The 11,159-nt window shown below is 44.9% G+C and overlaps 2 protein-coding genes across 3 annotated transcripts in view; both read left to right on the top strand.

Moving 5' to 3' along the window:
* The window catches only part of sv2ca (synaptic vesicle glycoprotein 2Ca), an 18,902-nt gene extending 15,717 nt beyond the window's left edge, over positions 1-3,185 (top strand). Inside the window, exons 6-12 of one of the 2 annotated variants that reach the window (XM_084690435.1) lie at positions 197-285; positions 408-521; positions 1,017-1,181; positions 1,431-1,564; positions 1,736-1,942; positions 2,065-2,224; positions 2,424-3,185. In XM_084690435.1, coding sequence (XP_084546561.1) covers positions 197-285; positions 408-521; positions 1,017-1,181; positions 1,431-1,564; positions 1,736-1,942; positions 2,065-2,224; positions 2,424-2,607 — 1,053 coding nt within the window. In that variant the 3' untranslated portion in view covers positions 2,608-3,185. Of the gene's footprint in view, positions 1-196; positions 308-407; positions 522-1,016; positions 1,182-1,430; positions 1,565-1,735; positions 1,943-2,064; positions 2,225-2,423 lie in introns of both variants that reach the window. The other variant, XM_084690434.1, reaches the window with a different exon arrangement.
* A 3,607-nt stretch (positions 3,186-6,792) lies between these two features.
* Positions 6,793-11,039, top strand: LOC146232821 (semaphorin-4E-like). The gene is made up of 14 exons (XM_084690529.1): positions 6,793-7,012; positions 7,116-7,258; positions 7,353-7,415; positions 7,574-7,672; positions 7,812-7,911; positions 8,068-8,178; positions 8,366-8,517; positions 8,703-8,878; positions 8,985-9,123; positions 9,348-9,570; positions 9,710-9,825; positions 9,929-10,089; positions 10,295-10,347; positions 10,450-11,039. The coding sequence occupies exons 1-14, from the start codon at positions 6,901-6,903 to the stop codon at positions 10,806-10,808; spliced, it is 2,007 nt and encodes a 668-aa protein (XP_084546655.1). The 5' UTR covers positions 6,793-6,900; the 3' UTR covers positions 10,809-11,039.
* Positions 11,040-11,159: the final 120 nt, after the last annotated feature.

The following is an 11,159-nucleotide window of genomic DNA, read 5'->3' as shown; positions in this document are numbered from 1 at the left end:
CCCTTTCAGTTAGAAACGTTGCTTAGAGTTTTGTCGAGAGAGTTCCAAATTCACTTCAAATGTGAATCAGCAAGAACAGTCCAGAGCAAGAGAAGGCTGGACTGTAGATACCGCTGAAATATACTAACCAGTCAACAGTCCCAACACGAGAATGTTGTCGCTGAACTCCCTCCCCCCCCTTTTCCTTAATGGCCAGGTGAACAGAATTAAGATCCCCAAGCAGATGGATGAGCTTGTGGAGATGGAGTCTGAGACTGCCAATCCAGTGTCCAAGGTTTTCTTCAGGTGCAAGACTGAGATCAACGGGGTGAGTTATTCTCCCGGCTGCCTCTCCTCCTGCTGGGATAGCGGATGGGCCAGACCGGACCATGACCAACCACACACACACACACACACTGACAGACGAGTGTTATTTCTTATCTCCTCATACAGATCTGGCTGAACCTCATGAAATGTTTCAACTACCCCCTCCGGGAGAGCAGCATGAGGCTGGCTATCGTGTGGTTCACGTTGTCCTTTGGGTGAGCTTCTCAGACACACACACACACACACCTCCGTAACTCGACCTCACCTCCCCCCCTTGCTGGTGAAGGGCCACAGGCAGTGGCAGGCTGACTCGTTTGGTCCTGAAGTTGAGCGACGGTTTTTGGGGGCTTACGGCTGCTGTGCCTCCCTGTCACCTCCCCTCAGTAGTGCAGAGCTGGTGTTCTGGGCCTGAGGGGGGGAGATCAATCAATACAGCTCTATTGGTGCCTCAGCATGTGAAGGCGAAGACAGAGCCCATGCAGGATGATAGGGAACCAGGAGACCAGAACAGAGAATCCTGCCAGAACAGCGTTTACGCTATGACAGGGTCTGTCTGTCTGTCTGTCTGTCTGTCTGTCTGTCTGTCTGTCTGTCTGTCAGCCTGCCTGCCTGCCTGCCTGCCTGCCTGCCTGCCTGACAGTGTGACTATGTGACAGGATGACAGGATGACAGGATGACAGGGTGACAGGGTGACACTCTTCTTCCTCCAGATACTACGGCCTGTCCGTGTGGTTTCCTGACGTCATCAAGCACCTGCAGGCGGACGACTACGCCTCCAAGGTGAAGACCCACAGCAACGAGCACATCGAGGACTTCACCTTCAACTTCACCCTGGAGAACCAGATCCACTCCAACGGGCTCTTTGTAAACGACAGGTAGAGTGCACCTGTCCTGATGTGAGATTGATTCAAATTGTTATTGCCTATTCCAAAGAGGGTCCGTGTACCCTCGCCCTGGGTTGGAATTCAGAAGTCATAGCAGTGTGAAATGTAAAAGTAGGTGAAGTGTGACCAGTCCTTTAAAATGTTTTATAAAACGTGGTGAAATAGAACTCCTGACTGTATGATGGAGTGTGACCACCAAAACAGTCTGCATCATTGTGTTCATCTCCGGTTCCACACCAGGTTCCTCAGTATGAAGCTGAGGTCAGTCACCTTCATTGACTCCACGTTCCGCAACTGTTACTTCGAGGACGTCACCTCCGTGGGGTCCATCTTCCGGAACTGCACCTTCATCGAAACTTTATTCTTCAACACGGGTGAGCCCGAACGGCGAGGCAGCATCAATAAAGACAAACGCTAACGCTAAGGACAGTGTGTTTACCAGGCATATAGCAACATACTGTATAGGCACGGGCTAGCTTTAGCTACATAACAATCTCTATTATAGTCCTGTCTAAGATGTGGCACTTGTTGCCTTTGGGTGGCAGATATCGATGACTCCAAGTTGATTGACGGAACGGAGGTCATCAATAGTACCTTCACCCACAACAAGACGGGCTGTCAGATGACGTTCGACGACGACTACAGCGCCTACTGGGTGTACTTCATCAACTTCCTGGGGACGCTGGCCGTTCTGCCCGGCAACATCGTCTCAGCTCTGCTCATGGATAAGATTGGACGTTTGTCCATGTTAGGTGTGAAAGAATTGACTCTATAGTATGATTCATTTTAAGAAGTATATTTTTTAGGGGTTGGTTTTGGCTAACGTGTGTGTGTGTGTGTGTGTGTGTGTGTGTGTGTGTGTGTGTGTGTGTAGGTGGCTCCATGATCCTGTCAGGGATCAGCTGTTTCTTCCTGTGGTTCGGCACCAGTGAGTCCATGATGATCTTCATGCTGTGCCTTTATAACGGTCTGAGTATCTCAGCCTGGAACTCTCTAGACGTGGTCACCACCGAGTCCTATCCTACAGACAGGAGGTTGGTTCAGGAAAGCAACACACACACACCCGGTATCAAGCAGGTGTGCCCGCACACACGCACACACCCGCACTTATACATGCAACATAAAGTTACTTTCCTCATTCTGTTCTCTTTATCTCCCTCACTTCAATCTCTGTCTCTCTCTCTCTCTCTCTCTCTGTGTCTCTCTTTCTGTGTGTCTCTCTCTCTCTGCCAGAGGGACAGGGTTTGGCTTCTGTAACGCCCTGTGTAAGCTGGCGGCCGTTCTGGGGAACCTGATCTTCGGCTCTCTGGTGGGCATCACCAAGGCCATCCCCATCCTCATGGCCTCGTCCGTGCTGGTGTGCGGAGGCCTGGTGGCTCTCCGTCTGCCCGACACCCGCTCCAACGTCCTCATGTAGCCCAGGCGTGGCTCTCCTCGTCTGGGCAAGCCTCGGACCAAGCCTGGGGAGGATGGAAGGGTGGTGCAAAGGGCCTGGATCAGTTGTGCGGCGTGCAGTTTTCTGAGATAACCGACTGAGATTTAATTTGTAGCTTCCGTGCTCTGGAAAAAGGGTATAGATCAGTCATATTGAAAATAATCGTTCTTCATGAAGCAGTATCAGTCAGAAATATGATTTCTCTTTTCTGTCCTCACCCATCGTGTGGGACTGGAAGACAAGTTCTAACTAACAAGTCATTTATTTAGTAAATGCATCACTTGAGGACAACCCAATACTACTGAAACATGTCCTCTACCTTATGTAGTGGAATAGCGGTTGTACATGATGACAATGACTCCATCGTGGCAGGTCAGTGGCGAGGTGCAAAAGTATAGAGAGAGACTGCTGTAGGCCGTGTTGAACTGTGCGAGCAATACATCAACAGATAGCTCGAGTGTTGAGTGACTGCAGTGGTTGGAGCTGTGCACATTGACGCGGGTCTTATTAGAGCCAAAGCAGATGGAGGGGCGAGACGTAAACAAGCGGTAATGAGCCCAGCTAGCCTGTTGGGGGAGCAGGTGGGGTGGGTGGGGTGGGGTGGGACAGAGGATCAGTAGGACTGGAGAGAGTCCACAACTGGAACACAGCTGGCAGGCCCCCCAAACACACACACACGGACACACACAGACACCAGACACCTCAGACTCAAACACACACACAAGCATGTGCACACACAGCCATACGGATGACAGAAAGGGAGAGAAAGACAGGGAGAGAAAGACAGGGAGAGAAAGACAGGGAGAGGGAGAGAGACAGAGAGAACGACACGCAGACAAGCGGGTAGTAAACTGTCAATGCGTGCATTAAGTTGTTTATTTGTATTTAAAAACTTTTGCTGAAAGTTATTGAGCTATTGAACTCGTTTCACAATCATCTCAGACCGACACACGTGGAGCCCCAAGACCTTTGCACCAATCCCCCGTCCACGAATAAAAAGGCCATAGCAAAATATTTGTTGTCGTACGATGTGTGAAAACTAAACGTATCAGTTCGAAGTCTTAAGGTGTTTTGTTTATTCAAAGTCATTTACACTTGCCGCTGTTCTCATTAGTCACTTTGTTTGGAAGTTGAATTTGTGTGTCTGATTCCCTTAGTCTGTGTTTTCTGATGTGTGGTTGGTTGTGCGGCCTCGCCGACGAGAACCGTGTTTGAGTCGAGGTGCGTGACTCAGCACCCGTGTCCTGGAGCGTGAGGCTTGTGCCAGTGACTGGAATACTGACGCGTCATCATGCTGCTTCCTTCTCTCAATACTGAATGGCCTTTCTTTATTTTGTAATGTGCCTCTCTCTCTGGAGTGGTGACCCTATAGTCACCTAGAGGCTGTGTAGAAACGAGGAGACAGGAAGTGGACGGAAAATGGGCAGGAAGTTGATAGGAAGTAAACCCCTTTGTGTTGGTGTTTTTGAAACTTTCTATCTTACTATTGGCTGAAACCAAATTTTAGTATTACTCTGGATAGTGTCCCTAAAGTGTTCCAATATGTCACCTATGTTTTCGATTGACACTCTGAAGTTCATTTACAGGGCAACCGAGAGACTCTCCTGAGATTTGATGCTTCCTTATACAGGTTTGTGTCCCTCGGAGTTGATACAATAATTTTGGTGGCTTTGGGCACTGTAACTGTCCCGCTCTCCTCTGTGTGTGTGGAGTATGTGAAAGTAGATTCATGTTACTGCCGATGTGTTGCTGTCCGGCCCCTATAACTTATATCTGGTTTCCAACAAGGAGAATATGAGTGCCGAGTTGTGTGTGTTTCAACGTTACATTTTCTTGGATCCTGAAAATTGTGTTTGCTGGGTCATTTAATTGATGCACTAGTCATGAGGAACACTTTGCTGATCCTTCAAGTACTGTTGTAAAGTGTTGCAGGGAAGGAGTTAGAAAGAGCTGGAGTCAGATTGAAGCCATCGACCATTGTTGCCATGTCAGCAGTACTGTCCTATGCGCTCAACAGCATAATGAATGAACTAAGGGTTGATCAGAGAAAGTTTGAAAACCTGAGTTTGAGTTGCTGTGGCAGTGTTGCCATGGAAATGAGTTTTACCTGTTCATTTGGAATGTTATTGGGTAGTGTGTGAGTGTGTGTGTGTGTGTTAATGTGAGTGTGTGTGGATGAGGGAGAACCAGACCGGAAGGGAAAGAGAGTGTTTGTCTGTGTGTGTGATTGTGTGTATGTGTGCAAATGTGGCAGTGTGTGTGTAAATACTGTACATATCAAAGCTGTAATTGGTGGACTGATGGATTGAATATAACGTGCTTTTTCAATCAGCTGACATGTCTCTTGCTTTGGTCAAAAGAAAAGTCCATCGACTGTATCTACTGTATGTTCCATCTGTGTGTCCTGTGCTTAAAACCACACGTCCTCTGCTATTGTGTGTTCAAACTTGCATGTGTGTATGAAATGTATATGATTTTGTGCTAAACTTTGTGTTCTTACTGTTTGGTCTCTTTTCCAGAGAAGACAAACATGTTGATTTCTGAAGAAGAAAAAAAAATGTGAATGTATCACTCTTGTAAGTTTTTTTTTTTTTTTTCTTCTGCCATTTTGTTGAAGTGAACAAAAGTGTGCGTGTGGAGATAAAGATGTGTATATTCTTGAGAGGGGCAGGTCAGTCATGTGAAGGCTGCAAACATAAAGCTGTGTAGAGAAACTGTCTTTGCCAAATGGTGCCCTGTGGATCTTATTTTCGAGGCAGGGCTTGCAGACTGTACTGCTTTGAGCAAACTGTATATGAAATTAAAGATTATGTTCTCTATCAAAGAAAATCGAACGTTCCTTATAAATATGACACCCCGACATAGATCATTTTGTTGCATTTTAATCATCTTCTCAAATGTTGAATATAGCGTTAGACATACTTTGAAGATGATGTTATCAATTAACACATGGATATGAAATGTTACAGTATTTAGTGCTTCCGTTTAAATCAGCAACAACAGGAAATACATCAACAGGTAATGCACTTGCTCCAAATTTCAATAAGCCTATACATGGTTTTTAAGTATACTTAGGGTAGTATTACCACATCAGTCTAGCCACAAACATTACTGATGAACTAACTAGCACTCTTCTGCAGAATAAGCTATGAACACGTTGAAATCAAAACAAGCCTATACTGCCCTCCACCGTCGGTGATAGCTGTGTGATGAATGCAGAGCAGGGGGTAGGAATCTGGGACTAGTGCAGAGCAGGGGGTAGGAATCTGGGACTAGTGCAGAGCAGGGGGTAGGAATCTGGGACTAGTGCAGAGCAGGGGGTAGGAATCTGGGGTACCGGTGTTGGATACAGAAGAAGGGGTAGGAGCCAGCGCTTCTCCAGATGGGCATACATCGGACGATGCCTTGTGAAGTTTCAGGGCTTTATTCCTGATGAAGATTATAGAAAATTAAGAGCACAGTGACATCTTGTGGTCAGAAGAAAATATTGCATTCATTTAAACTTGAGGCTGCATACGAAGGTCTTGGTGTCGCCTACGACAGTACCTGCCTCGTTAATTTCATATAAGACTACGTGTGTTCACTTGTATCTCCTGTTCTTGTTCACACATTAACCTGCAATAGATGTGTACAGTATGTCAAAATGGTGTCAATTTGTTACATAAATTTAATGTTGATGTTCAACTGTAGCCTACATGAGTTATGATGTGCCGCAAACAGTATAACGGCATTATATGGAAACATATAATGACTGCTCATGCATTTTCCTTTTTATTTTCATTTGTGATTTGTTGACATATTTACTGGTCCAACGGTGTCGCGAGTGTGGTACGTCATATCCAGTTTCCGGTTTATAGTATATTTCTTCAAAATAAAAGCCTCGAGCCTATTATACTTTTTATTATTCGAATGCCAAAAGTTCTTCCAACTTCGTTGCCAAACATTACATAAAATACACAGTATATTAGTTACACTAACACAAATAATATAATACAATATTATTAAAGATACATCATAGGCCTAATATAAATAACTCAAAAAAGTAAGAATGTTAGGATTAAAATTGTCAGGGTTGGAAAAAATGTTCTAGTGTGATGTCACAAAGTACAATTATGCTGTGACATTGAATTAGGAAAGGAAGTGCCATACAGTATTATATAACAGGACTGCAATGTTTCTTACACATATAATTGTGATTGAGTTGTAGTTCAGTTAACTGCTAGCCTTCCACTGAAAGCATGTTATTTGTGTTTGACAAGGATTGACAAATTCAGCATGTCTCTGTTCACCACTGTCTGGCTTTTCATTAGCCTCATCCTTCCCCTGGTGCCGTCTGAGGAGAAGACACTAACCACCAGTGTTCCTCGGAAGATTATTCCCTACCAGAGTACGCTGTTTACACATAGACAAATCAAATTGGCTGAATATCTATTTGTTATCCATTTATGTGCTCTCCGTAACTGTGTGTTACTTCATGTGTCTTTGTTCAGATGATTTGAAGACATTTCAAGAGAATCATGTCTTCAACTATACAACTATTTTGCTGAGAGAAGATCTGGGTTTACTGTTCCTCGGTGCTCGTGAAGCTGTTTATGCCCTTGATATGAGCAATGTCTCACAACTAAAGGCAGTGGTAAAAATCACCATCCAACATGACAATTGAGAAATGAATCTACTGTAGGTATGGATTGTTTGTGTTGTGTTAACAACGTTTTCTGGCGGTGCAGGTGTACTGGAAGGTTTCTCCAAAGCAACAAACAAAATGCAGCAATAAAGGAAAGAATGCTGAGGTGGGTGAATACACCTCTATTGAAATAACACTCTGTCAGAGTGAACTGGGGCAGTGAAATCATGCGTACCCCCGATCAAAATCAGAGCGAATCTTTGATTAATTTTGTGAGACAAATCATTGTTCACACTGAAACTCAATGACGTAAATCTTCTTTAGATTGAGTGCAGGAACTATGTCAAGACACTGGAAAGATTGGATGATGGCAGAATGTTTGTCTGTGGGACAAATGCATTTGACCCCATTTGTGATAACATGGTAAGTGTTTACACTGATGATAGACCACAGACCCATTTAGTCCCGTTTTTAACTGGCTCAGAATGATCCTGTTAAGGTGTTTGTCTCCCTCTAGGGGCCTTTGTGTGTGTGCGACCAATGTGTACGGTGTCTTCTTTAGACTTTTGTTGATGGTCAGATGGAATTGGAAGGGCAGTGGCGGGATGGAAGAGGGAAAATCCCTTACAGTCCCTTTGAAAGACATTCCTCTGTCATGCTGGGTGAGCACCATCCAGCCTTTTACTATCTATGCTACCTCAGACAAAGATACATTAAGAAGGGGTGCTCATTGAGGTTACAAACATTTAGGGTGTTGCAGACAAAAAAAAAATCACTTTATAATTGTTATTGTTGTGACTAAAATGTTGCCTTTTCAGGGCCTGATCTGTATTCTGCTTCACCCACCAACTTTTTGGGAACTGAGACGGTTTTCCAACGCTTCTCTTCCACCCCACTGAAAACCGAATTGAGAAATGCCTGGCTGAACGGTAAGATCTTCAAACCAGATCTATGATCTAACACAGTACTGGGAAAGTATTCCACTCAACCAATCCAGCAATATATTGTGGTTAGGTTTTGTCGTATCATTTCATATTTTTTCCCACAGCAGTTTAAGCTGTGCGTAAGCTTTAACACATATCACCTCTAGTTCCTAGTTCTAGTTTGTCATTTCAGAACCAAAAATGGTACAAATGCTGGTAGTCCCAGAGAGTGTCAACAACGCTGAGGGCGACGATGACAAAATCTATGTCTTTTTCACCGAGGAGGCCATGGATATAGACTTCCCTGGCAAAGTCAGAGTATCACGGGTAGCAAGAGTCTGCAAGGTATGCTCACACAACATGACTTTTGGAGTCTTCAACATCGCCTTAAATACAGTATATCCTGCAGTGCCTGTTCAGTTAGTTTGCACTGCCAGCCGCATGTGCACTATAAGATCACATGGCATAAAGCACAACAGTAGTTTTTTTCCCTTATCAAGCAGATCTAACTTTGAGTGGGTGAATTGTAGGGGGACACGGGTGGTCAGCGGACCTTACAGGGGAAATGGACAAGCTTCCTGAAGGCTCGTCTGGACTGTCCTCTGCCGTCTGGGTCCAGTCTGCCTGCCATAGTCCAGGACGTCTTCCTTCTTCAAGGCAAGAACTGGAGGAAGAGCATATTTTACGCGGTCTTCACTCCCCAATCGTAAGTTAGGCATTTCGACAATAAACAGTAACATACGTCATGTGTACTTATTATTTCGGATCCATCACAGTTAGCTTGAGAACATGACTTGGTCTGTCTGTTGAAGGGTCTTCTCAGAGGTATCTTCAGTGTGTGCCTTCAGTGTTTCTGACGTTGGACTCGTGTTCAGCCAAGGTGGGTACTGGACCCCAAAGGATGGGCAGGGAGGGCCCAGCAAGGCGGAGCCTGTCCCCAGACCTGGAGCGGTACGTGTTCCTTTTACCAGCTTGAAGTTTGTGTACTGGGGGGGGATAAGGGTCAAAAAGGTCATGTGCTGCACTGACTTACCCAAAATAAATTCATGTGTAAAATAGATCAATGTTAATGTAACCAAACTCCTCAACAAAGATCGTAGATGTGGCATTGAGTTTTTGCCTTCTTATTTTGTTCTACTTCATACCTGTATATTCAATTGTTGGTCTTTTTGAAGTGTATCAACAATGTGGCGAGGGACATGGGAATAGAGAGCTCCCAGAGACTCCCAGACAGCACTTTACTGTTTGCACAAGATCGACCCCTCATGGTGGATGCAATACCACTGCTAACATCAGGTCCACTGCTTCTGAAAAGAGGGGCTCCATTTTCTAAGATTGTAGTGGACACTGTAGAAGCTGTGGATGGAAAATTGCACAATGTGATGTTCATTGGAACAGGTACAACATACAGCCAGCCAAACAAGCCCTCACAATTGACTAAGTTAGACGGTCAGTTCGATGGGGTTCACACATTTTGCCATTTGTCATGTCAAGTTCAACTTCCTTTTAGATTTAGGAATGCTTGTTCTCTTGGCAGATGACGGAAAAATTCTTAAAGCGGTGAATTATGCAGGTGACCCAGTCATTGTGGAGGAGGTCCAGGTGTTCCACACTCCAGAACCTGTCAAAGTTCTGCGCCTGTCTTCCAACACGGTATATAAATGCTAACAATAGCTCACATTGGGGCCTCGTTTTCTTCCTGTGTTTCTGCAATTATATTATGATACAAATATATTTGTATAATGTTCTGTCACAGGGACAGTTATTCGCTGGCTCAGATTCTGGAGTCGTTCAGATGCCTCTGAGAGACTGTGGCCGCTACGATTCCTGTGTTGACTGTGTTCTGGCGAGAGATCCCTACTGTGGGTGGGACACAAGCACAGCCAGCTGCTCTCCTGTGCCTCTGGCCTACAGCATGTACACTTCTGCACATTCTCAAATTCATGTGGCAGATTACACCATAATAATGTCATTAGATTTCTGTCACCCTGGACGTATCCAGGACCACTTTTTCACTCACTTTATCTTTCTGTAAATGGGAAATCAAGTGACGATGGAGAATAAGTATAAGGAAGCAAGTGACAATGTTTATATTTCCTCAGATTTGACCTTCCCTTTTCAGGAACATGATTCAAAGTCTAGAGTCTGGTGATGCCTCGATGTGTCCTGTGCCAGGTAAATGTTCCGGTAAATGAATTCCCATGGAATTATTCAACCGAATACACCAGACATGACCAAAATGCCCTTCCCCTCTCCACGTCTGTTTTTGTGTTGCAGTCTACTTGGGCCTCACCAACCACGCTTTCTCTTCAGGAGACACAGTTTATTTGCCATGCCGGTCGGACTTCAACCTGGCACAAGTACACTGGCACTTTTCTGGGCAACCGCTTCAGCTCAGTGCCAAGCACCTTGTCCACAACAGTGGGGTTTATATCCTGGATGCCACCAAGGCTAATGCTGGGATCTATACTTGTGAAGCTGTAGAGGAGGTGAAAGGTCGTCTATACCGCCGGACCTTGGCAGCCTACCAGCTGCAGACCAAGTCGTCCCATTGCCTCATCTACCAGGTGGCAGTGGTGGCACTGTCGGTGGTTCTGTTAGTTTGGAGCGTGCATAAGTTCAGCAGGCCCAACTGAGCCTGGTGAAGAACCAGATGTGGCCCTCACAGTGCAGGGTCTTCTCCTGTTAGTAACAACAACTGTGATCGTGAGAACAGGAACAACCAGCGTTGCTGTTAACATTAAAGGGGAAACGTGAATGACAGCGTGGACAATCTTTGTTGTGTGACTTTTTGCGAGTTGACTTTACATTTATGAGATATGTCTTTATTGTGATGGTTAACAGTTCTGTTGTGCTGGTTTCTAAGCTTCGACCTCTGTTTGGTGTTGGATTATTATTTTCAATAAAAAATATCAAAAACATTTCATTAAATGCATATTTTTCTGTATTGCATAAAAGCTTGAGTGCCTATGAAAAATGATACATGT

This window comes from Hypomesus nipponensis, chromosome 24, assembly GCF_054491055.1.
Source record: "Hypomesus nipponensis isolate SF chromosome 24, ASM5449105v1, whole genome shotgun sequence".
Lineage (NCBI taxonomy): Eukaryota > Metazoa > Chordata > Actinopteri > Osmeriformes > Osmeridae > Hypomesus > Hypomesus nipponensis.
This window is presented reverse-complemented; position numbering and strand designations above follow the sequence as displayed.

What these genes read in the sequence shown, in the direction of transcription:
- LOC146232821 (XM_084690529.1), top strand. Translation starts at nt 6,901, where the DNA reads ATGTCTCTGTTCACCACTGTCTGGCTTTTCATTAGCCTCATCCTTCCC. An exon ending in GAGAAATGCCTGGCTGAACG is followed by an intron (nt 8,179 to 8,365) that starts GTAAGATCTTCA and finishes TTGTCATTTCAG; the next exon opens with AACCAAAAATGGTACAAATG. An exon ending in CTGTCCCCAGACCTGGAGCG is followed by an intron (nt 9,124 to 9,347) that starts GTACGTGTTCCT and finishes GTCTTTTTGAAG; the next exon opens with TGTATCAACAATGTGGCGAG.